Genomic DNA, 25,965 nt, shown 5'->3' with positions numbered 1-25,965 from the left:
CTTTGTCCTGCAAGGCCAGTTTAAGCACGAAAAGCAAAAACAAGAAAAAATGTGATTTTAAAAAAGTATGTATGTATGTATACTTTCTGGCTAAGTATTAAGTGTACCCATGGAAACAGAGGATATACTTGGAATGGGATCACAACAATAAATGCAATAAATTAAAAATAAAACTGGCTTGAGTGCCCCGTTGGAAGACCTGAAAGACCAGGTGAAGGATAGATCACCATGGAGAAAATCTATCAATGCGGTCGCTAGGAGTTGAAAACGACTTGAAGGCACATAATCAATCCATCAGTCTCAAACAGAGCTTCCTAGAAAAAGTGATTTTCCAGCCAAACTAAAATCTGTTTTCTTAGTATTGGTATAGGATCTAACAGCAAACAGACCAAACCTGAGGCATTAGCACCCATAAAATATAACCCTGGAGAGGGGGGCGCAAAGCAAGAAAAAAGATAAAAGGAGACAAGGGAGAACTGGTTAAGAACGGAAATCTTAAATGGAGAACACAATTTATGGCCGAGCAGAGCAAGCCAACGAAGGTGCTGTCGTTTCAGGCCTCGCCAGCAGATGGCGCTGTTGTCTTTGGGCTGGACCATGCAACATGGCAGCCGACCAGCGAGGACCGAAAGACCTTCCTGGGTCTCTTCAATCTGTCCTTCCTTGGTGCATTTTTCGTGGAAAGAAAAGAAGAGGGGGAAAGTCTTGGGAAAACATGGATTGTGTCTTGCAAAGAATGCACAAAGGAGGGGAGGAGTAGGAAGATTAGAATTCCTCCTCCTCTTCCTGCTTTACACCCAAACCAAGATGATATAAACAAACACAGATGTCACCGTCTGGTTATCTGGCATCTCAGTGACATGGTTCGTCCTACAACTTTCACTCTTGCTCATGTTTCCTCTTCCACTGCTGCTCAACTCACCCCAACACGCTCTGGGTAAACTCCAGCCCGCAAGAAGGACGCCTTCCAACTGTCCACCTCCTCCTGGGTTTCACACGCCAGCTCCAGTTGACGATAATCTTTGTAAACGTTCCTGGATGGTGGGGAATGAAAGAAGATGAAATGTTACGTAACCTTGTCTACTTGCTGATGTCATCCCCTTGGGTTCGGAAAAAGAGAAGGATCTCCTTGGGCTCGGGCAGAGAAAGGGCATACCTTTGCTCTGTGTTGAAGAGCGCGAAGATGTGCTTGCTCGACATGAAACCTTTCTCAACATCTCGCACCTTCAAGTTATCCACTGGGAGCATGTACTTCTTCTCTTTCTCCTAGAAGGCAAAGCAATTGGCCGTCAGTCATCTCAAAGCTATACCCACCAAGACTTTCTGCAGCTCCCATCATCTCTTTGTTGATGATTCTGGCAGCTGTGGTCTCAACAATCTGGAAACTTTGTTAAGTGGGGTGGGAGGGACACTGTGAAGACGACAAACAAAAGTAACAACTTTGGATTTGGGTAAAGTACCACATTGTAAAGACTTTGTCTTGATGAGGCTTCCACACCCCATCCTTACCAAGGTGCTTGACTGTGCAACCAAATCCGCCCCTCATTTGTCTTACTCCTAGAAGCCTTCTGCTAATTAAGAAGACCATCCTGGGCTCCAGGACTCAACTCTTGGCGAGATGCTTTCTGCATCATGTCAGCCTTGATTGGAAAAAATGAAGAACTGTGGTTGCTCACAGCAGGAAGGGGAATGAAACATGCAGGAATGCTGGACTCAGGTCTTAGTAACTAAGAAGAAAACCACATAGAATTCAAAAATGAGTCCCAGCAGACTTGTTTTGAATGGGGGCCCCCAACGTAAGATAGTCTTGTTCACCGTGCGTTTGTCTACTCCTCCATTAAAAAGCCTCCAAATCCGCAGTTGCTCTGACAGCACCAAAAGAGGGTGTTGATTTGCTTTTATGATGTTTTGCTGAATCTTTCCTTCTGCAGTTTGAAAAGGAAGTCAGAAGATGCAGCTTCAACAAAAGCCCAGAAGGAGAGTGTGAGCATGGAAAAATTGAAGCCTTGTTTTTCTGGCCATCCCCAGGACAGGTTCCCAAGTCACTTCCAGATGTTTGGGGCCACGACTATGTCCCTTAAATCTTTGAAATGGGGCTGATGGGTGTTGCAGCCCCAGATGCCTAGAGGGCACCCACCTGTTTATGCCATTGTGGTGTGAATGAACACTAAGAGGCAAAAAGCATGTTAAAATATTTATATCCGTGGAAATGACTAACACAAATGGATCTACTGGGGAAAATGCATTAGTGAAAGATGGAGAAAGAGAAACGATATATAAATAAAAGTGAACACATGACTTGAATAAAAATCCATATGTCGTGGGTTTTTTTTAAGTAGCAAATGCATTGAACTGGAGGTTGGAAACAGAAGGAAGAGTGGGAAACCTGCTAGAGGTATTTGCTCAAATCTGTTTCTCTGTTTCGCTTCTTCGAAAGATTTCAGATTTCTTTGATCGTGGTTATTATCTCTGACCATTCATCCTCATCCCCAAGGGGATGGGGTGGGATTATGTCTTCACTCCCCAGGAGCACTCGGGTGGAAGTGACTCTGCTCAGAAGAGTCTCCAGAAACCCACATGTGCTGCTAGCCCTCCCTGGCAGCTCTGACTTTGTCAGCGCATCAGCCTGATGATTAAGAACCCAACCAAGGTGTCGCAAACTCATTTCGCAGAAAACGATGGGTCATCTAAATGTGTCCAGATGGGAGGGAAGCGTTATGGCTCTTTTGGCAGGCAGCTGTGCCTCACCCTTGCCTTGACAATTCTTGGGCTTCCCCACCCCATGGGTGGGGTGACCAAACTGGGCTGCTGGGCCAACCATGGGGCTTGTAGCCTGATCATCTGGGAGCTGGGAGTCAAGGAAGACTGCCCTGCACCACCAAGCCCATTGTTCTGAGCAAAGTCCTTCTGGTTTGGCAGGCAAGTTTAGAGTGCCACAAGGAAGGGATCTTCTGAAGGAAACCAAGTTTCTCCTGCTCCTTGCTAGCGGCTCACGCCAACCTGGATGGAGGAAAGGCATCATAAAACATCCATCTTCCAGAAGGCAAACAGAGGAGTTTCCTCTCTGCTGCCATTTTTTAGCGTCTCAGCTATGCCATTTTTCTGGGATGGGGGTAGGGCATAAACCAAATTCTGGGCTGCAGCCCCCTCCCTGCTTTTCATTTTCTCGAGGCCCAGAGGCATTCTTCAAAATAACAGCAAAGCTGGTTTTCTGCTTTCCAGCCGGCCGACTTCCCATTTGAATTTTTTTTTTCGTCCTCCAAACTAAACATCACGTTGCTGGTTAATTCCAACCCTTCTCCGGCGTGCTTGCCCACCCAACCACCCGCGCGTAGCATCAGACTCAGCTCCTTCGATCTGAGGAACTTCTTTCTGACAAGTCAAGCCCTGAATGAGAGATCTGCAGACAGCAAAATGCCGTCTTTGCCCGTGACTGGGTACAGAAGCTACGCTCAGCCTCTGCGAATCACACCCAATTGCTAGAGTGAGAGAAAGGTCCGTCCATGCTTCGACCTTCCAGCCAGGTGGCTTTCTGACTCCAGCTGTGAAAATCCCCCCCAAGGATGGGCTTTTGCCATGTTTCTCCTCAAGGCCACGCACAGATCTCAAAGAGCTGAGGTTTGACACGAAAAGCTGCTTCCTTTCACAAAGGAGGCGACCGAGGGTTGGAAGCCACGCTTGAAATCCAGAAATTCCTAGAGCGGGATGACCGGGGTGATTCTCAAGCCATCTTCCTGGTTTCCTTTCCCAGAACCAAAGGCCATTTTGCTCTTCATTGCTGCTTCCCAGAAAATGTGCGAGCTCAAAGATTTTAGCCAAGATCTTAGCAGCACCGCTCCTGCCCGAGCGGAGGTTTGAGTGTCCAACTAGCAGGACCCCATGTGACAATCTGTGATGCCGCGGACAAGGAGTGGCTTTTAGTTCAATCGGCTGGAATATTTTTCTTCCCTGCTATATGGAGAAGCTCTTTTAGGGTAAGACAGGGGACAGGGTAAGACAGATTGGGCAGAGTGGGTATGCAATGTAAACAATGTCATCTATTGGGACTTGGGCCTCTGGATGAATATCTCGCCCTCCCGAGATCCCTTTGGCTGGTCAGAAAGTCACCAAAAACATGGCTATTTTCCCAAGCCCTGGGGTGGGCTGGTGGTTCTGAGATTTTTCATCTGCTATATGCGGTTTCCTTCTGGATGCATACAATCTCTTTTCCTATTTCATTGTTTCCTGCTTTTAAAACCGTAAGCCACCCAAAGTCATGGGAAGTTAGGCAGCCTCTGAACAATATGAGCAAATAAATGAATCACCAAAGTATTGCACGAGGTGTTAAAAAGAAATGCATTTGCCAATTTGCATACCTGGAATAGTGTGGAGTGAGGAGGAGGAGGAGGAGAAGGAGAAGGAGAAGGAGAAGGAGAAGGAGAAGGAGAAGGAGAAGGAGAAGGAGAAGGAGAAGGAGAAGGAGAAGGAGAAGTAGAAGGAGAAGGAGAAGGAGATGGTGAAGGAGATGGAGGAGAGTTATGGAGAAGGAGAAGGAGAAGGAGAAGGAGAGATATGGGGAAGGAGAAGGAGAAGGAGAAGGAGAAGGAGAAGGAGAAGGAGAAGGAGAAGGAGAAGGAGAAGGAGAAGGAGAAGGAGAAGGAGAAGGAGAAGGAGAAGGAGAAGGAGAAGGAGGAGAGTTATGGAGAAGGAGAAGGAGAAGGAGAGATATGGGGAAGGAGAAGGAGAAGGAGAGTTATGGAGAGTTATGGAGAAGGAGAAGGAGAAGGAGAAGGAGAAGGAGAAGGAGAAGGAGAAGGAGAAGGAGAAGGAGAAGGAGAAGGAGAAGAAGAAGGAGGAGAGTTATGGAGAAGGAGAGAGTTTTTAGATGCAAGCAGTGGGCACATATTTAACAACACAATCAAATTTGCAGTCTTAAGCTTAGAACGACACCACAGAATTAATCCTGATCATATGGGGCTTTTTTTGTTTGGTTTTTTAAGAAATTCACTTCTATCTAGGCATAGAGACAAATGCCACAAGTCTGATTGTACAGGAATTTTATGCAGGGTTTTTGTGGGGAAGGTTTTGGGGGGGGTTGCATGTGGCTTTGGTGTGGTACATGGGAGGCAACCTCTAAAAATTAGTGAGCAGGATCAAGGAACAGGCAATCCCAAATATGAGTGAACTGAACTGAAAGGCGTCTCTCTTTCAGTGAATTAAATATTTTCCCTTCCTCTCACGGTAACATTTACTGTTTGATGGCATCATTGGGGTTGGTTCAGGGTACGGCGACCTTTCTAAGCAAGGAGCTGCTCCAAGCGCCCATTCCGAATTCACACAACCGGATCCCCTGCAACGTTCCACCCTAGCGGCTCTATTTCCAAAGACTTCAGAGTGCTCCATCACAAGAACGTGGCCTTCAAAACCTCCACGAAGACACCCAGGTTTTGCCAAGGAGTCTGGACAACACAGCCCAGGACAAGCCCTGAGATGCGGGAATTGGTTTTAGAAGCTTCGAGGTTGACCAAGTGCATAATCTTTGCTTTTAAGCCCCGGCGGCCACTCTGGTCTTGGGCACACAGAGGGCCCCCTCCAGAAACTCCTGGCCTCTCCAGTCTCCCCTTTCAGCCCAGCCTGTTTTATATCAACGCTCTGACTTCATTTCCTAAAAGCAGAGACAAGAAAGCGTAGCCAGCAAAGGGGGCCGGGGGGGTTTCAAAGCGGGCTGGCGGCGAGCCTCCTGCCCATGTGTTAGCAATCAGGCTGTGTGTGTGGTGGGGTAGCCCCGCCAAGCGTGGAGGGGGAGTTCGCAGGCAGGATCAGGGCCAGCCAGAAGGGAGGAGACGCTCCTTGGCCAAGGACCAAAAAGCCAGTCCTGCATCCTTCATGCCACGGGATGGTGTCCCAGGGTGGGTGCTTCAGGAGACACGGCTTGGGTTGAGGAGGTGGGGTCTCCTAGGACCACGAGGTGCGTGTTTGGGGCGGGGGGAGCAAAAGGAAGCAGGGACGTGATTTCTGGGCTGCATTGTGCCGTCTGCAGGACACGAGGGGGGCTCCTCAGGCCAAATATAATTCCATCCATCTTGCATTTCGCACCTCCAGACGTTCTGGGTGAGGAAGGGCACCGGACCTCATGTTGCTGCCCAGTTTCTAGTTCTTTGTAGTTTTAGGCGTCCTCCCACTATTGACAAATTGCAGAAAGAGGCCAAGTTAAGAAGACGTTAGCTGCAGTCTCCAGAAGGCGCTGGTGGGAGAGTCAAGACCTGAACGTAGTAAGGATACGGACCTTCGTTTGTCTTTTGAAAAGCTGCTAAACCAGGGTAGAAAGAGTCACGGGATCCCAAGCTCCCCGATTTCCCTTTCTGGAAGTCGAGCCGGAGCATCTGACTCCCGAGGAAGCCTGCATCAAAGGAGATGTTGTGGCTTCTCTGGACCCGCTGTAAAATTCCACAAAAGAGACTGGGTGACTCTACGGCCTAAGGATGGCCTGGCAAGGAGAGGAGGAAGAGAAAAAGACAACTTTGCCTCCTCCCTAATTTATGGGAGGTTGCGAAACAGAATGACAGCATTAAAAAAAAAAACCCCATGTCCGCCCATCTCATTCTTGGATGCTAGTTTGTTCAGAACGGGCTGGTTTTCTTCCCCTTGCCCTCTCTGCAGTAAGAAGAGCCGGTGAACGTATGACCCTGAATCTGCTAGTAAAATGTGTCTACTGGCATGCTGGACCTGTTCCTAGCCCAGAACAGACAAGATGCCTGTGGGAAGGCGAGCCAGACCCTTTTCCTGCTGGCCATCTTGCAGATGGCCAACCCAACTGTGGGGCCTGCCAAAGAGAAGGCTTCTAAGTGTCCTGGAGTCCTGGGTGGACATGCCTCGCCCGCTCCCATTTTGCATCTGATGTCTTTCCGTTTGGGGAGGAAAAAGAAAGTTCTTATCTGAGAAAGAAAGTTCTCATCTGGTTGCTGGACTTTCCAAGGGCATAAGGAGAAGATGTGAGTTACAATGTTCTCCTGTTGTGCGTCTTCCTTCTGATGAGTTAATGAAAAACTATCAGGAAGTTCAATGAAGAAAGCTGTGGAAGGTTATCCGTCTGCTGGAAGGTCCTCCTCGCAAAATATTCACCGGGGTGGGACACTTGTAGACTCCCCGATGTTGCTAATGTACGGTCCCAGAGCGACCAACGTTGAGGCACATCGACCTTGCTGAGGCGCATGGGGACAGATCTATCTTTCTGAACTGATTGGCCTCGTCTGCTTCACGCTCTTTCTTCCTTTCCTTCCTAACAAATCCTACAGCGTGCTTAAATATGCTAAACATCTTCCATCCCACCTCCTCCAAAGTCAAGGAGCGTTAAGAAAGAATGTCAGGACGAAGCCAGCCAGCAGTCCCCGGCGGAGGGCAAGGGAGTCACCGGCATCTTTCCAGACTCGCTATTTATTTGGTTTCTTTTCCGTTTTGGCTGATTGGCGCACTCTCCTTCTCCCCTTCTGGCCTCTCTCTCTCTCTGGCGTGTGTTGGTGAGTCTGTGCATCACGCATAAAGCCCTCTTTATCCCTGACAGCATCAGAGAGGAAGCAGAGTGCATGGCCCAAGGAACATCTGGAATCGCTACATGGAAGCTATGCACCAAAAGGGGAGGATGACATCCTTCAAGCCTCCATCCAAGGTATGGAGGCTTCCTCTCCCCCTCCCACCAACCTTATCCACCAGACGGCTCGGTTCTTCTCGAACTCTGACCTTCTCGGCGATTGACAAGCTCCTCCTTTGAGGCAAGTAAGTTTTGCCACGTCAATTCAGGCAGAAGCGCTGAGGAGAAGCAAGAAAAGAGGGAGGGAAGGAGGGAGGGAGGGTGCAAAGACTGGAGGCAGGGAGGAGGCACGAGTGCCAGATGCTGGGGGGGCCTTGGGAGGCCACAAAGGAGGGGGAGGCAGATCGCTCGTGTGGTCGCCAGAGGCGAACAGCAAAGGCGAGTGGCCAAGGTGGGTCAACAAATCCTTGTGGCCAGCTTGAGAACCAAACAGCGGGATCTCTTCCCCATGTGCTCAGGAGGCCACATGAAATGGGGCTCCTCAGGACAACCCCCCTCCTCTCAAAGCCTCCCCAACACCCCAAGGCTGGGTGGAAGCGTGGTGTGGATGGTTTGGGGCCCAAAAGAATTGGCCAGAGACCAGGAATCCCCCGGTGCCCAAGACCCAGCCTGTATTTTGGGACACGATTGTATCTCCCAGAGGACTCCCCCCCCCACCCCCAATGGGCAATTGATTTACTTATTTAATTTTAAGGATTTTTATTTTATTTTATTTATTTATTTTCACATTCTCCTTCCAACCTTCTCCTTAGGAGCCTGCAAGGTTGAAGAAAAAGAAGATGCTACTCGGAGCCGGTTCTAGAGAAGGAAGAGCGCTGGATGTCTCTAGAGAAGATGGAAAAGACGCGTTCACGCTTCAGCTGCTTCGCTGACCAAGTAAGTCATGAATGCAGGACTGGGTCCTTCCATCCCTTGAACCCTGCCCTTTCCCACCTCTCTAGGACCATTTTGACTCCCCTCTCTCTCTCCACCCCCCACCTTGCTACCTTGCAAAGGCCCGGGGGGGGGGCGGCGGAGAGAATCCGGCGCTCCGCTCTTCTCCAAAATTCTGGACTGAGAGAATCCACTCCGTCTTCCCAGTGTTCGGACTACCTGTTCAGGACTACAAGATTGTACAGTAGTCTGCACATTGGTTAGGCTGTGCTGGGATACACAGCAGGTTCTGGTGCCTCCAAGACGGGACGGGGATCGTTGCATGGCCAAGGAGTGCAGAGATGAGTGCCAGCCTCAACCTCCCCAAAGATTTCCACCCTGTCTCAAATTTGCTCCGTTTTCGGTTTCTGCCTTCATTTCTCCACCGCTGCAGCCAGGTGTCCCTGATCAGGTTGGCAGCGTAGATGCAAAGCTGAGATACAGTCCAGGGTGAGATAATATTCTGGCTATTTGTGCTGATATAAGCAGAGGGATGAGACAAAAGATTCCGGGGCCTTTGGGGAGGGGGAAGCCCACCGTGGGGAGAATGGTGACGTTGATGAAAAGGATCGAGCGTTTTATCAAAATTTGAGCATGAAAAGATTTGACCGTCGGCTGCTCTTTGACTGAGTTGCTCTGATCGATGGACGGCAAAGGGAAAAGAGGCAAGTGAGGGGAGAAGCAACCGTTGAGAGACATGGGGGGGGGGGGAGAAAAAAATGTACAGCGACATGGAGGATATGGAGGATAATCAACGTGGCTGGGAAGAAGGGCAGAAAGCAAAGAAGGTGCCCCGTCTTACGGAAAAGAACGGATTTGTTGACTGCTCTGTTAGCTGGCTTGCATCGCCCAGAGTCATGTGTCTGGCAAAGGAGACCATCAACGCCGTAGTCCAAGCCACGATCATTGGAGGGGCTGGATTGCCTGCGTGGGTCCGTCTACGGCACTTTTCAGGGCGGACAAAGAAAGTGAGCAAGATGGCCAGGAGAGAAATTTTAAGGGCAGTTCTGTGCTGCTATCGATCGACTTGACTTGAGTTCTACCTTGAGCGAGGAACGCAGGCTGGTGGGGCAGGATTCAGCCTTGGAAGCAGAATTCTCTTCCATCGGGAGGGGCCATAACTGAAAGGTTATTTTAATCAGCGATCATTTTTCTCTATGGCCTCCCTCATGCTTCTTCTGCCTCCTTTCTTTTCACCTTGGGGGGAAAGAAGTGCCAGCTTGATAGCGAACTGCAAGAATTTTTTTTGAGGGGGCGGTTTCAAATGCATCCACCTGGAAAGGTACAGTGAAGTTGGGGGGGCACCTAGAAGGATGACCAGGAGAGCCCCCAAGTCCAACCAAGCTGATTTAGCGTATCTTGAAAGAACATCTAGACTGTCCTCTAGAAAGTCCTTCTCATGCGAGGTCATTGAAGCTAGAGATCAACATCATTAGATAAAGGCACCCCTATATACAGGCCTTTACCTACAAGGAGGACCTTGTATCTAGGATCTTCAAGGTACGTACAACCATTAGGCATCTTCCTGTTCTAATTTAAAGAGGCCAATCTTCTCTTAAAGGTCTTCTCTCTTTGAAAGGATCTCCTCTACGCCCAGTTAAAAGTCCAAGAGCCCATTCCAAGCCAAGCTGGAAGATTTAAGAAGCTGAAGATAGAATACAACGTGGATATTGCAGTGGCTTATGCACAGTAGGTAAAACTCTTCCTAAAAGAGCATCTGTATGTGCAAATATCTCCATATTTTATTTATAGCGGCATATTCTGCCTTTTAACAAGATGGTATATTTCCTCTTCTTTGGCCCTGAAAGAAGCTGGCCCTCCATACTAACCATATTGTATAATGTCACCCAGGAGAACAGAACCAGTGTCAGCTGAAAAGTTCTTAAGAATCTGGGAAAGATAGATGGGATTTTTTGAATGAACTTGGTTTGGCTTTTTTGTTTTTGTTTAATTTCTTGGAATAAATTGGATTTTGACGTCAAGTTTTTAAAATGCGACTGGGTATCCTTTAACAAGTATAGATCGCGTTTTGCTGCTTCTTCTAACACCAACGGTATATGAAAAGAGACATCTTTGTCTGACATCCCGACTTCCAAATGATGCACACCTTGAAACTTTCCATGATTTATTCATTTGTGATCCCCATTCTTTAATTTAGAATGACTAAAAGTCCTAGTTAGGGAAGGAATATGCAACCAGGGGTCATTCAGAGGTTTTGAATTACAGTGCCTCACTGATGTCTGTGTTGGCTGGAGCAGAGGGGGAAATGAAGTCCAAAATATTTAATAGGCCACAAATTGGTGCTCTCAAGAACGTAGTCGTTTCTCCTCTTCTATCACAATCATGTTCAGGTCTATCCAGAAATAAGCCTCTTTTAATTCAGTGGAGCATAATTTCAGAAGATAAGATTGCACCCCTTATATGGGGGATGACAAAGTCTCGCAAAGAAAACAGGTTGGTTCCTTCTCAAGTCAGCACTAGAAGGGATGTGCTGGATCATACCAAAGTCCTCTTCAGTCCAACCTTCTGGGCCCCCAAATGAGAAAACCACCAGTGGAACAATCATCTTCCTGTCCATCTGCCTCAGCAGCTGCTCTTCAAGAGGACCCTGCCGCTGAGAAGATACAGCCCATCTTGATCAGCTTCTCTCTTGATTTTCATTCCTCAAAATCACTTCTGGTTGTACTTTTTTTCTCCTCCCCCCAATCTCTGGCATGCTTTACTGCTGTATTTGTTAAAGATGTCAACCGAACCCATATAGATCAAGTTCCATTAGATGTCCTTACACACCAAATGTTTCTCTGTATTCCCCACGCCAGGCACACCCCTCTGCAAGGAGGGTCTTCCTAGTTTGGAAACTTATATTTATTTCCAAACTAAAAAAACAAAACAAAACCATAGCTATCAGAGAGACAGCCCTTTCCCAACTCTCCAGATCCAATTTTCATAGACGGGGCCACCAAATCACGGGTAGCCTAATGTGGCGTTGCTATGTAAGGGCGTTCCTGTTATTTTAGTGAGTTCGAAATGTTGATTATTTATGATTTTCGGTCCTCTTTTTCATCCCCCTTGTGTGGAAGGCTTTGGCAAACCTCTCCGTTTTTTAATGACATGGTTTGAAACACCATTGTGGAAGTCCAATGGTAGCCATGGGCACGACCTCACCTTGCAAGCAAGCTCCCATGAGACGTAAGGCCACTGGGGTGGGGCTGTGAACCCCCCCTCCCCAGATCACTGAACCATGAACTGATTTCAGCTGGCTGGGAAGTTCTGCCTCAAGGAAGCCATTCCTCATCGCAACCCCTAAAGTCACAACCTTGATTTCAGGCAGCAGCAAATCAACCCTACCACGGGCTCTCCACAAATCAAGTGTCTTTCCATCCCCTTTGAGAAACCGGAGGCGGCAAAGAAAACAGAAATAATTCCAAAAATAAGACGGCTTTGGACCGGGGGGGTGGTGGGGGCGGCTGAGCGGGGAGTCAGCTTTCCACCCGCACTTGGTTCTAACATCTCGTCCACGGGGCCAGAAACCCCTTCCATGTGCTGCCTAGGGCCCCTTAAGATCCTTTTGCATTTCTTTTCTTCTTTTAAGAATGAATGTTGGTGAGGGGGAGAGAGGAGGAAAAAAGGCAGCTTTTGTGGGAAATGGCTGGTATTTTGCTAATGATCCCCAGATGTTTCTAGTCCTACCCATCCAGCTTTGGCTGCAACGGGGCGAGCAGGAGACGTTGAGGTCCAATCAGACAAAGTGCTCGGTTCCAAGGCTGGTTGGATTCTGCTGCTCCCCATCATGCCAGCTTAGACAATAGGCCATTACACCAATCCTGCTTTCACTGTGCTTCGGTTTAATCATTTCGCTTTTGGCCATTCCCAACTCGGACCCCAGAAGGATACCTCCTTTAAAAAAAAGAAGGTTGAAAAAGCACCACCCCGATGCTTACCAAAGGCAGTTCCGTCCTGGATTCCTCAATAAAATCCCACTTTTATGTCAGGGGCGGATGGGGAAAAAACTTGTGCAAACTAGACTAGCAGCATGAAAGATCCCATCTATGCTTGCAGATGTATAAAACTGGGGAGCAGAAGGGCCAACGTGAATGTTGAGGTTCCTCTGGGGAACGCAGGAAGACCATGCAAAATTCCTGCTCCACACACAGGCCGAAAGAGAGTTGGAACGGGGATAGCAAAAGCAGAAAGATGACTCGATGCTTTTAATTTCCCCCAATTGCCTCATTAGAGTGCCAAGATTGGCCAATACAAACAGCAATCCTAGCTCAGTGGGCAGAGTTTGAAAAGATACTTCTGTCAACAGAGAAAAATGTCCCTATTGATTGGTGGTAAAACACTGAATGAGAGAGGAAGATTAAAAGGTGAACTTAAAACTCAAGAAAACGCTAATTTTATTTGCTTTGTGCCTGGAGAAAAACTAGCAAGCTGCAGGGCACTTGCTTCACGTATAAAGATATTCTGCTACGTAGGAGAATTGCCATGATGATGGCAGATATTTAGTAAATATCCTAAAAACTATTTTTTTAGGATTTTTTTTCTTTTGGTCCACATTGATTTTCTAGTCTATCAGTTATTTAACCAAAAGAGGAGCCACCTTCTTGGCTTTTAATTCACTGGGAATTAACCCCATTCAATGAACATGGGCAACGCATGGCTACTGTGGGATGAGAGATATGGTGCAGCCCCCGTCTGGTATGAAATTGCCAGGGTTCTTACCTCCAAGTTCTGATTTCCACTTTCAAAAAGGCATAAACGTGCCTGAAGATTCCAAAAGCTTTCAAAATTTGGACAGAAGCGAGAGCCTCCCACCCAAGCGGAGCGGAGCGTTTTAGTTTTTTTCACTTTTTTCCTTCTGCAGAGGCCGGTGCTCAAGGAGTGGGATTTATGAAAAGGGTGGGGTGCCTGTGTTTGATGGGGGGGGGGTTACTGGAAATGTGGAAGAGGAGGGGAGGAAAGAAAAACACAGCCCCCCCCCTTTCCCTTCTTCTTGGTGGAAACAAAGATTCCTTTCTTTGGGGTAGTTCCTGCTCTACCAGCACTGGGGTCTCTGTGCCATTATTTATTATTTAAGAGACGGCAACTGGCAGGTAGCACCTTTCATTAGACGAGGCTCGCTCTCCCCATGAGACGAGGCTGAAGACATCTACAGCTGGTGCTCCCCCAGCGAGCTGCTCTTGCCCCAGGATTAAAGGGAGTCCCAATTCCCCCCCCCACTTCTTTCCCCCAATCCCTACAGCTGGAACTGGTTAAAACAGCTTATGCTGCTCAACTGTAGTCATTCCCAGCACCTTTGAGCAACTGCAGTCAAGGGTGGGGTGGGGGATTCGGGCCACCTCTGGAATCCAGATGCTGAGGCCAATCTGAAATCCAAAACGTATGTTTGCTTTTTCGCTGGCACTTCAGAGGAGGTGGAGGGAGAGGTGCCGTGCCAGGAAATTTTAGCAAGCGATGACAGCCGGACAACTTTGTGGTGGGCAGCAAAGGTGGGGCAGAGAACAGTTGATAATATGGCAGCCCCAAGGATCCAAGGGTGACAACTGCCAGGGGTACCTGTAGGTTTTCTAAGGAGTTATGTTAACTTAGGAATTGTCTATTGCACTGAGTCCCCTTCCAAGATCTTGGATGGTCTTCAGAGGTCTCCAAGAGAAGAAACATCTGGAAATCTAGTTCTTAACCCAGAAAACCCTTTGGAACTATTCTGCAGAGGTTAAAATCAACACCAAATCATAATGTGCAAACCAACCCAAAGACTTGGCCTGGCCTTTTCCCATTTGTGCCCTCCAGAAGATGTTGGCATCCAACTTGCAGAATTCCCAGCTCCAAATTACAACTACCCCCTCAGGGGGGGAAAAAATCTCTCCAAGCCAGCATAATGGAATAATCCGGGAAAAGTTATGACAAGGACACTGGCCAGAGTTAGGCTAATCTGAACATCTGTCCATTAAATACCTTGAAGTTGTCCCCGTGCCCCTCTGGTGGGTACTTTTACTTTTATTTATTCACCTAAACTCTCAACTGTTCCAAGTCTCCTTTCTAGCACTAACTCTTTATCATCCTTTTGGTTAATTTCAAACTGCAGGGCACTTCCCTTTGCCACAAAGGCTGAGGCACAAAACTAGTCAGGCAGGCGGGCAACGGAGCTGTTGCAGGCAAGATAACCACCATGAAAGGTTGTTTTTAAGCCCTACTGGAAGGAAATGAAGCCTTCACGGTGAAGGGAAACACTTTGCACAACTGCCTGAGCTTCAGGCGAGGCAGAGGAAATAATGGTTGGGCCTTGATTTATTGGCGACACGATTTGATTTATTAGCCAGATGCTAGCTAGGGAATTTGCCACGGAGAAGGAAGTACTCTATTTTCTCCCTCCAAACTAGCAGAATCCTTGGTGAGCTTGAATATCGCAAATGGTCCGTGCATTTTTTTTTTAGACAAATGCAGAGAAGGCTGCACACCCCGAGAAACCTTTTCACATAGAGCGACTCTAAAGAGGGAGGCATTTCTGAAACCGGGATGGGCAATTTGCGTCGGGTGCCGTGATTTTTCTTGGGAAAAAATGGAAACTGAAATAGGTCTGCTAAACCCGCACACACGTGTTTTGCTAAAGTTTTCTTCCAAAACATCACCTCCATTAAAAAAAAAAAAAGACCAAGCATTGCAATTCCATCTCTGGTAACTATGCATGTGGAAAGAGGTCATCACCAAAATGGCTGCCCTTGCAGACTTATCTCTGATGCCTGATGCAAATACAGAATTTGCAAGGAGTTGTAACTCTCTTGTGTTACAATCTGCCTCTCTTTCTCCACCCTCCCAGTCAACACCGTGACCTTGGAAACTGCCTTTCCAAAAGTGAAATTCACCCTAACCCACCAAACACGAAAAATTGGTCCATCCTTACCCTTGAATTTAGCAACAACTGAGTCCCTTGAGTCTTTTTCAGCTCAACAGGGAGATCACACTACCTTTTGCCACTGAAAACAGTCACAGAACACCATGTGCCAGACTGAGCCAGGTCAGATGCCAAGTTACCCACACATTAAGCAAGAGGAGATGCCACTTACCAATTGCCATGCCCAATATTCTAGGCACTAGTGGTCTCTTCCCACTCCCTGGTATATGATCCGCCTTGCAAATTATAGCTCATTTCTAAGATGCACAACTCCGACAAAGTTCATTTGGTTATGTGGTGATTCATGACATAACTCAAACAACAGACTGGCCTCTTCCAGAAATAAGTCACCAGTAAGTAAATAAGGAAGGGAAAGGAATTTTAATAAGATCCCCAGGCCAGTTTGATGGCAAAATCAGTCTGAAATTAGCTCGTAATTTAGGAGTTTGTAGGACCCTGACCAGGGAAGCTACATCTCTGATTGGCCACCTGGAGGTGACCAAATCCACACACAGTTCACCGGTTGCCTACCCTGAGCTAGAGGATTAGATAATTAGCAAGAACCATTCATGTGATCTGATGGGTTCCGTGAACAATTATGGATCCCAAAAACCAATTTCAGAAGCTTTAGCATTTCTTTTCATTTATGGCGAAGAGTCACCAAGGAGAAATGGAGAACATAAACTCAGTGTCCTTACCTCGTCATCTTTATACCATGAGAGGTTCTCTGCTGTCAGGACAAACCAGTATTCTTTGGAGCCACCCTTCATGATCCCAATGTTGTTGATAGTAAGCCAGCCCTTGCGGATCACCTAGGTCATCAAAATATATCAGAGTGATGACTCCTGACAGCAGACCTGGGGGATACAGATAGAACCGCACCACACAGAACACAATACGCAGCAGGATTGGCTGAAAAGCTGTTCCAGCATTCTCCATGGAGGATAACTCAAGCCAACAATCTGGGATTAGTGATGTGAAGTCTTGGGGAAAAAATCTGGAAAACCTCAAGGGAAAATAACGTATTTTTTTTCCTGGCGGTTTCGCCACCCCCAAGTCTAAAAAGGGGATTTCTTTGTAAAACTATGCAATGCATGCAGCTCGTTTGCCTTGTAAGGGTTATTGATTAAGCAGGGGAAGGAAGAGATGAGAAACAAATGAGTTAATAAGCGTTTAAACACTAAACAAGAGCAGTGCTGGGAAACAGAGAAACCAGGGTCTCTCTGTATGTATAAGTGCTGTGTGAACGTATCAAGCGTCCTCACTGTTGTACCCTTCAACAAGTCATGTTGAAGCCACATCCCCCAGATTAGCATCTTTGAAAGTCATAATCTCCACCTATCTAAAGAATGACAAGTTAAGTTCACCACTTTCCCATCTCTATTTAAAATGCACAATCTCCTCAAATCCCTGGAACAGGGTCTAATTAGAGGGTTCCACTTTCCTAAGATGGTGGCCCCAAAAAGGTTGGAGTTCAACAACGGTTAGTTCCAAAAAACATGGCTATGGACCATGTTCTCTGGAGAGAGTGACCATTGTCCACTGCATCAGGTTGGAGAACCTTACAGAAGTCCCATCCTCAGCTATTATAGGTTCAGGGGTCGGGGGTGTTTGTTATTCTGGCCTGTCTATTAAATCGGAGAGTTTAATGTGCTGGTTCACATCAGTTGCGTGATGATCCCATTCACGTACACAACGCACATAACCTCCTTTGCGTCTGCTTACATCCTTCGCACGACATCAGGACACAAATGTGTCGTGCCAGCACGCCAATGACATCATTTTGGAAATGGGGTCCATTGTTGCAATGTCTATCATCCTGAGATCTGGCCAACTGATGTTCATTGTCCGTTGGGCCCTCAACTCCTGTCCCCAGCTTGGAATCTGCCTGCTGAGTTTCAAACATGTTTAAAAATGCCCGCATCTGGTCTGTAGCTTACATCCTGTGGCCTTAAAGGAGCACCTTCCAGATGCCCTTGGAGGATGATGGGAGCTGTAGTCACCACATCCCCAAAGCACCAGCTAGTCCGGATAGGCGCATTTGCAGCATGAAATGCCAGCCAGCTTGTCTTCCGGGAAGATGGAAAGCTGGGATTCTGAACCCTGATTCTACAACTTCCTCCTTGTCTCTCTGACCTGCCTGCAGCCTCTCTGTCCAAGTGGGTAAACCCCTGTCCAGCTCTGACCCTTTGTCTCCTGAATTCCTCTTTCCAAGAAACTTGGGATCGATTTTACTCCTTTCTCCCTGCTCTGTCTGCAGCAGAGGGCAGGAGGCTCGCCCTTGCCAGAGGTTCTAAAATTAGTATTTGTCAGCCATGCCACAGACAGTGGCTATTTTTCCCCTCTTACTCACCAGGATCTCATCCTGAAAAAAGAGAGCAGCACCAGCAGAGACAACAGGAGCAAAGAAAGGAAAAATCATTACTCAAAAAAAGCAATTGGAGAAAGAAGCTGTGCACCAAAAGTGTGTGTATGTATATATATACATACAACAGAGAGACACAAATGCCTAGATGTATATACACACATATGCACTGGCCTTCCCAGTCTGATTCCACCAAATCTGGAGACAAAAACTTGCAGAATTCCACCCCCATGGCGCCAATGGAATTCTGGGAACTGTAGTCTCAGCACATTTGGGGGACACCAAGTTAGGGAAGACCGATAGATAACAACCACCGCCCCCCTCAAATATTGATTACCAGAGATGTTTGCTCAAATGAACGCCTGAATAGCCAAACACACTAAGAAGCTCACGCTGCAAAGGAAATCTGCATAAGTAAAAAGGAGAAAGAAGAAGAAGGGGGAAAAATATGAAGCCCTGGCTGGTCTTGGAGAACCAAGATCATGGATGAAATGGATCATCCAGCTTGGAGGATGCAGCGTTTCCCAACTCAGCTTAGCCAGCCTACCCAATTTAGGAGATGTTGGCCAAAACTGATGGAGGTGGGCAGGTAGGAAAAGGATGATTTAAGAGGAAATGAGAATGACGAGAAACACAGCAGTCTTGACATTGAAAGGGGAGGTCCCCCCTGTTGTGTTACTCATTTTGACTGGCCAGAGCAGTGTTTCTCACCCTCAGCACCTTTAAGGTAGGTGGACTTCAACTCCCAAAGTTGAAGTCCACCTACCTTGAAGTTGCCAAGGTTGAGAAATGTTGTGCCAGAGGGTTCAGGAAACATCTCCTAGGGGACTTTCAATTTACAATTTAAGCAGATGGAGACACTGCCATCTAGACCCGAAGACAATGAGGCCTGATCCAGAAGGGGCCTTCAAAAGCATATGGTCAGCGATGAACCCAAGGAAAGCAAGGGTTAGCTCAGCCACCTTAATTTGGTGCCTTTCAGAGAAGCTGCACGTTGGCTGGTAGGGCGGGAGCTGAAGCCCACTCCATTGGTAAAGCACCAGGTTTTTACAATCTGTCTGCTCATTTCATTTAATTCCTCAATTTTTCTCTTCCCAAGGATATGGAGTGTTCTCCTTGAATGTGGTGGGTGGGGATAAGGTAAGAAGGCCATCCAAATTTCTCCCATCTTCACAACACTGCTAACAAACCTTCCACTTGCAGCCCACGAAATCCGACTGCCTATCTATCCATCTGGTGGCTGAAAAATGGGGTGCAAACTGGAGTCGGCCGATTGATCAGTTACATTTCTATACGTCCGCAATGTAGATGATATGATCAAAATCATCCAACATCCACAATGGACATTAATTCAGACATCCACAATAAATCATGATTAATAATGGGGAACAAAACTGACATCCATTCATAACACCGGAGCCCCATAACCTCCAAATATTGAGTGATTCTTACCTGATTACCCGCTGTTTTTTTCTTATTCATCTGGCTACTCCTCTGCTGAGCACTGCAAAAAAGAAAGGAAGCATTTGTATGATAATCGCATATTTCTTCTGGAAGACCCCAGCAGCAGGAGATAGATTATGACATACATAAAAAGCTTTCATTCCAATATAGTGCAGGCACTCTGCAACTGAACAAATTTAAACTCTAAATTTTCAAGCCAGCTGGAAACGTCTGCAGTTCTTCTGGGGCCATTAAAATCTCCCTCCCAGCATGTTCAGACCAGTTAGTGATGGGAAATCTGGGGAGGGGGTCTCCCTGTGATTCTGCATTTCATGGGGGATGCTGCCCACAAGTTACAAACTGCCTACTCCTTCCGTAAGGTGCGTTCATGATCGTTTCGTTTCCCCATCCTATTTATTTTATTTATTAATCAGATGGCTCTCCTGCCACAATCATAAGTAGGCTCTTAGTGGCTCATAACTACGAAAAAACCCCAAGAATGCTACGAATGGGTAAGAATATACGTTAAAAACCAAAAACACTACTTCAACTTTTCCCAGGAGGCAGATAATAATATATAGTTTACATCTGGGTGAAATTTGTCAAGAGGGACAACTTAGACACCCAACAGGAAGGGGTGAACATCAGCACTGAGTTGCAAACCAGGTTTCGGTCAGGAGTCTTACTTAGCAAATCCAATGAAATCTTCATGGTTGGTGTTCATGTAGGCCAACTCAATGTCTATCAGAAGCATGACCTGGGGAAACAAACCGTGCAAAGAGAGAGATGAAGCCCTTGAGAACGCTCAACGTGACCTTCAACAAGATCTCAACACTAAGCTGAGAGTTACTAATGCTAGAATGCTGCATAAGAGAAAAGGATATGAAACTGGCCTGTTTGATCAGGGATAAGACAATAAGTACTTTTGTAAAATATTGGAAAGCCTTTATGGACTTTTTGCTGAACATGGATAGAAATAAGTTGATGATTTTGGGATTTGCTGATTGAAAAGGGTTGGATGTGGGAAGAAGCTTGCAACTTGGAAAGGGTCTTAAGATCTGTCTGATTTTTTTAAGGTTTTCCAACATCCCCTTTGCTGTTATAAAATCTCTCTCTCTCTCTCTCTTTTTTTTACTAGGGAACTCCCACAACAACAGTGGAATATTAGACTTCTTTAAAAAAAATGTAAAAGTGTTTTTAATGGACTGTTTTAATGATCTGTTTTCCCCCTTGGAGACCCTTTATCCAAGGGGAATGAGTTTGAAAAAAGAAAGGAGCAACATTGGACCTCCACCCTCTCTGAAATTGGAGCCTCCAAAAATGCTGGTCTTCAGCTCTTATAATCCCCAGGCAAGGGGATTGTGGGAGTTGAAGCCCAAACTGCCTGGAGGCTCCCCAGTTGAAGAAGGCTGGGTTTTGTTGGGAGGGAAGCTTGATCTCCCAATGAAAAATGGCTCGTGGTGTCCACCTTGAAAGGGTGGCAGTTTGGTTGCTGCAGAAATGGGAACCTTCTCCAGGTGGACCATACCTGGTCTTTGGTCTTTCCTTCCCTGTCCCGGATGTGAGTGGTCACTATCCGCTCCATCTCCTCCCGCAGGTGAGGATATTGGCTCAGCTGTGTAAAGAAGGGAGAGGGAAGAATGTCTATGCAGAAAAACAGGTGGAAGGCATACCCCCCACCCCCCAGGATCACCTGGCTGGGCTGTTGGGGAATGAAAAAGCAAGAGGAAAGAATATGAAAAAAGAGGAAGCTGCAAAGAAGTTTTCCAAGTTCCAACCAAGCTTTGAGGTTCTTCCTCAGCATCTTCTTCAGCATCCAAACAATGTTCTTCAGACTGGCCCACTTTAACCCTACTTTCTTCATTTGGGAAAAGGGGCATTCAATCATGGTGGGCTTTCTTTTCAGCGGAGGACAAACCCAGCCATTGTGGCTTGCAAATCGTGGCGAAAAGGCTTAGGGTGTCAGCATGTGGTGTGAATCATGCCAATTGTGACTTCACCAGCAAACCATGTTTCAATAAACCATGGCTTGGTGTAACCCCAATGGCAATGTCTTCCCTGCCAGGGGGGTGGCATTGAATATTAGTTACTGAGTGCATCCAAACACATGTTTAATTTTTTTTAATTTAAATTAATAATGGCCACCCAGTCCAGAAGACCCTCAGTGGCTTTAACAGGGACACCATCATTCCTGTGCTCCTGTTCTCAAACAATGGTTAGGTAGGCTATTTCTCTAGGATATTTTAATGCCTATTGTTTTGGAGATCCTCTTCTTTCTTGCTGGAGACAGAAAGAACCATGTCAAAGGAATAAATAAAATCAGCCTGGAAATTGGAAAACCTTTCCCAGCTCTCTTATCCAAAGAATACACCACCACATTCCCCTCCTCCCGCCCAAAAAAAGTTCGCCAAGCTGCAAAAAATTCCCCGCCGTTTGTTCCATCACCGTCACATTTTGCACAACTCATGCGGGAAAAGCATCCAACGTTGTGGGGGAAAAGGACATGCACAGAGAGGGCATGGCTGGGCATCGAGCAAGTCACGTCGCAGGCCGATCACACCCCAAAGGGCCATGCGTTGGGGTGCACAGAGGGGGGGTTAGGGGGCTGTCACATAAGCAGCACCCAGAAATGCCATCCTTCTGAACAAGAGAGCAGGCAAACTGGAGGAGGGGGCTGGTTTACGCCAACAAACAGGGGCTGCCTTCAAATTCAGCATCAACAGCAACCCCGTTTCCTGCTCCTGGCTTTGACTCCAGAACAGACGCCTCTCACTGTAACTCATGGCTTCCCACTACAGTACATCTCCCGCTACATGGCTAGCCTGACATCCTCCTGTAAACAGCCCTGGCCCCTTCCCCTGCCTTTTGGGAGCCTTGCTCCCCTCTCCTTGGCCCCCTCTGTCCTTGGGGCCCCTTGCCTGGCAACTCAACCTGTACATCTGCAGTGTCGCTATGCCCTGGAGGGGTCAATCTTTCATGTGGGTTGACGCACCCAGAGCCCAGTCCCCCTGTTTCTATTCCTTGTCACGACAAATGGATATCCTAGCCCTGAGCTGGAATTCGGATTTAATGGTTGGCTAGCAGAATGTTGACAAGCTGTGCTTTCTGGCGGAGCATCAAGTCTGACTCACACACGAAGGAAGCGACGGAAAAGAGCCCTGGTCCAGCCCTATGGGTTAGTTCATGGTCTGATATCCTATGCAAACCCAGAAAATGGCAGTTTGGTTTGGGATGTCGGGCAAATGAAATTGGTGACCCCTGAAAACCATGGAGAATGAATCTCCACCAGGATAGATCACCCTTTCCCAAGTTAGTGCTTCACCGTGCTGGACTACACTTCCCATCTTTCCCAATCATCTCCCAAACCCAACACTGGGAAAACCCTGTTTCCCAAGCCCCCCACATTTTTTCCTATCGTTTCAAGAGGGCCAGGACATGCTAAAGTACGCGTTTGCCTCTTTTCCCCTGCTCTGAAAATTTTGATCTCTCTCTCCGGCAGTGGTTCAAATCTGTCATCTCTTCTCCAAACTCGATTCTTTCACAAGCATTCGCCGACACCCACACAGCAGCTCTTGGAAAACAGATGGATTCATTTCCTGTGCCGTTTAGCAACCCTTCATGAGGCGTTTTCGGGGATGGCCTAGGATGCAGGATTTTCAAAACGTGCTTCTTTTTGTTTCTTGCAGCTTCTGCCTGAAATGAGATCACTGCTGCGGAACATTTGGGAGCAGGAATTCAAGGTCTGAAGCAGGTAAAGAAATGCACGTAGCTGTTGTTTTAGAGGAGGCACCAGGTGCAAAGCCTCAAGTTCACGTCCACCCAAAGGGGCCCACGGGATGATAGCATTTCGAAACATCTGATGCAGGTTCCCGACGAAGGTTGTCATCTGCCGATGGACAGAAATACCACCAGCAGGACATCTTCCTTTCCTTTCCCCCCTCATCCTGGCCAACGCCCGTGTGTCTTTTGGGTTGCGGGAGCTGAGTTGGGGATATGCAGCTGCGAAACTCCCTGCCTGCTGGAGTTTTCAAACAAAGAGAGGCCAGACAATGCAACTCTTCTTCGAACCAAATTGGGGGGGGGGGGACCAAGAATCCGCAGGGTGGCTTCGCTCCGCAGTCCAGCAGCCTAAGTTGCCAATAGAAAGGAATCTTCGGATTTTATCCGAAGGTAAAAGACAGAGAGGGGAACTGGGAAAGCGAGCCTTAATTGCTCACAAATCCTCCTTGCTTGCCATTGTTTTGGGTGCCTAATGAAGGGTGAGCTTCAGAAATGCTCAGCAGAAAATTGAACCCCTGTCTGGCATCTCCTCCTTTTCACAACCTCTTCTAAGGACGTTACTTGCATCTGCCTTTGAAACACGCAGGTCCTTCGAAAGACCCTCGTGGTTTAACCAGCCCGCCAGCAAACCTTCCACAAGGCTAACCTTTCCTACGCACGCCCTTTGCCCCTGCGTTGGAAAACACATCCCTTTTTCGCCTCCACGTTACAAATACCCTCCCGTGCCCTCAAATAAGGATGTTATTTCCCTTCCTCTTCTCCTCCCTTGATTCTACCCCAACGTCTTTCTTTGCATTCCTAGATGCGGTCTCGAAATACAGCCGAGGAGCTGTGCCGTTGCAACTCTGAACGAATTGTCTAAACGGGGGAAGTTGAGAATCTGGAGTTCACGCCAGTTGTTCTTTCAACGTATTAATCAAGAGCAAGCATGCCAGATGAAAGAGGTGCGTGGCGCCATCTAACGGCGTCCAGGAGTCCAAAAAACATACCCCAGAAGGTGGACTCAGAATGCATCTTTTGGAAAAGAGGTGGAAGGGCAGAAGAAATCCATTCTTTCTCAAAGACTTCCCTTTCAAAAAGTTTGAAACACTTGTAGTTGACCTCAAAGAGGTTTTCAACTACAAACTAGGGAACTTAAGAAATATAAAGAGCTGGAATAATGAGGGGGTGTCACTAACTGGTGCTCATCCTCTGTCTTGGGCAGATGTTCAAAGAGGTAGGCTTCCGCTTCAGCTGAAGGATGGGCAGGGAAATCTTTAAGGGGCCAGAGATCATCTTGGATTACCTGTCTGCCTCCAGATGGGCAATTTTAAGATGTTGGATGGGAGACCACTAAAAAATATCCAGAGCTAGACTGGAAAATAAAAATAAAAAAAGAAGACATTCCAGAGGAAGGGAATAGAAAGCTACTTTTCTACTGTTACCAAGAAAAACTGCTTTTTTTATTTATTTTAATGGGATGTCACCGTGAGGAGAAGAAATGTTGGAAATGCAGTTTTGAAAGAAATAAAATTCAGCTGTGGGCCCATAGGAAGACATCTGGTACTCAGATTTTGTCTTTCACGGGCATCAGGGTGAAGCCCTAGCTGGATCAGGTAGAGACTTTGCTCCAAAGGCCAAAGATGAAATGTTAAGACCATCTCACGCTCGTATGCTCTTTCTTCGAGAAAAGGCCAACACACAGACCTTTGGAGCGCTCGCAAGCTGGAGATGGAAGCCCACCATCTCCTGCCATTGTCCTTTGCCGTTTCAGAAGTAGAATGTGCCTCTTATGGTCCAACAAGCATCTTCATCCTGCCACCTCTTGATCACCCCTCTTGCTTCACAACTATCAGCCCTCCTACTCTCCCCACATCATCTCTGGCAATTGTCCTACTCTAATGGAGAAAACCACCCCATGGGGTCTCCTTGTTCTTTCTCCTTTGGCTGTCCCATGTGCACAACTTGTGCGTTCCTCTGGGTGTGCCTGCGCGCACGAAAAAGTGGCATTGTTTTTAGGGGGGGAGTAGTTCTCTCTCTTTTGCAGTTTCTTTACCTTGTTGCTACACTTTCTGATGGTGGACGTGAGCTCACTTACTACCATGTCCACACACTTCAGACAGGGCTCCTTCAGTTTCTGCACCTGCTTTTTCACTATGGCTTCAAAAGCGAGGTCAGGCGTGAAGAGACCCGTTCTGCACGATGAAAAGGAGCAGGGAAGGTGGGTGGGTGGGTGGGTGGGGCAAGAAGCAACGAGGAGGTAAGGAAGGCATGAAGCAGACAGAGGGAGGAGAGAGTGAAAGAGAGAGAGGAAGAGAAAAAACACAAGGTAAAAAAAAAGAGAGAGAGAAGTGAGACTTTCTCCGGATCACTCCACAGGCAGATGTTACCCAGGTGAGCATCACTTTAGGACTCCGTGTGCTGCCAAGCATCTAGTGAATTCTGCAGGTTAGAGAAAGGGTGGGAAATGGCAAGCTAGGGGTGATATTTAAAATGATGAATGGGGACACGTGGGGATGGTTCTCCAGCTCCTCTCCTCCTTTCCCCTCTCAAACTGAGGCTGGGATCCAGACTGGATTTCCTTCTCTCCTGAGCACCGCTGGCTCGCTCGTGGTGACACTGAAATGCACAGGGCATCTTGAGAACTTGGGGAAGGTAGCAATGAAGGTGTTAGCAACACACAAATCTCCCTGTGCGACGTTAACTTTGGAAACCAAGTTAAAACTTCCCATCTTCTTAGAATCATAGAGTTACCAAGGCATGTCTAGGTCACCTAATCCAAACCTTGCTCAGTCCAAGATCTACTAGAGCTTCTCTGACAGATGACCATCCACCCTTTCCTTGAAGACCTCTGGCCAAGGAGATCTCACCACTGTTCCACTAGCATACAGCACCTGCACGCTGTCCAGTTGAAAAACAGGCCATCCCAACCATCTTAATGCCATGCTCTCTTGCCATGACCTTCTGCAGAAATGCAATCAGTTGAGCACTGCAGCATCTCTTTTACCCATGCACAGCGTTAGTAAT

The 25,965-nt window shown here is 47.3% G+C and overlaps 1 protein-coding gene and 1 long non-coding RNA gene across 13 annotated transcripts in view; one reads left to right on the top strand and one right to left on the bottom strand.

The window, feature by feature from the left end:
- DNM1 (dynamin 1) overlaps window positions 1-25,965 on the bottom strand; it is a 59,353-nt gene that overhangs the window by 12,694 nt on the left and 20,694 nt on the right. For 7 of the 9 annotated variants that reach the window (XR_015797278.1, XR_015797277.1, XR_015797279.1 and 4 more), the window contains 7 exons: window positions 20,708-20,794; window positions 19,866-19,936; window positions 19,189-19,240; window positions 17,725-17,736; window positions 16,070-16,183; window positions 1,157-1,266; window positions 923-1,034 (listed from right to left, as the gene is read on the bottom strand). Coding sequence is in view for 6 of the 9 variants with exons in the window: in XM_088146903.1 (XP_088003029.1) it covers window positions 923-1,034; window positions 1,157-1,266; window positions 16,070-16,183; window positions 17,725-17,736; window positions 19,189-19,240; window positions 19,866-19,936; window positions 20,708-20,794 (558 nt within the window). In the remaining 3 variants the exon portion in view is untranslated. The remainder of the gene's footprint in view (window positions 1-922; window positions 1,035-1,156; window positions 1,267-16,069; window positions 16,184-17,724; window positions 17,737-19,188; window positions 19,241-19,865; window positions 19,937-20,707; window positions 20,795-25,965) is intronic. The other 2 variants (XM_088146901.1, XM_088146902.1) reach the window with 1 other exon arrangement.
- On the top strand, window positions 4,791-13,757 carry LOC103055762 (uncharacterized). Of its 4 annotated transcripts, XR_015797281.1 has the most exons (4): window positions 4,791-6,971; window positions 7,541-7,748; window positions 8,320-8,443; window positions 10,041-13,757. It is a non-coding gene; the product is annotated as an uncharacterized LOC103055762 (long non-coding RNA). The 4 variants fall into 4 exon arrangements; XR_456339.3 differs by having other exon boundaries at window positions 5,015-7,752; XR_015797280.1 differs by having other exon boundaries at window positions 5,020-7,748.

Source organism: Python bivittatus, unplaced genomic scaffold (genome assembly GCF_059951505.1).
Source record: "Python bivittatus isolate LINGU-HERP-01145 unplaced genomic scaffold, Pbiv_v1 ctg000160_np1212, whole genome shotgun sequence".
In the NCBI taxonomy this organism is placed as follows: Eukaryota; Metazoa; Chordata; class Lepidosauria; order Squamata; family Pythonidae; genus Python; species Python bivittatus.
Note: the sequence above shows the minus strand (reverse complement) of the source record. Positions and strands in the feature narration are given on the sequence as shown.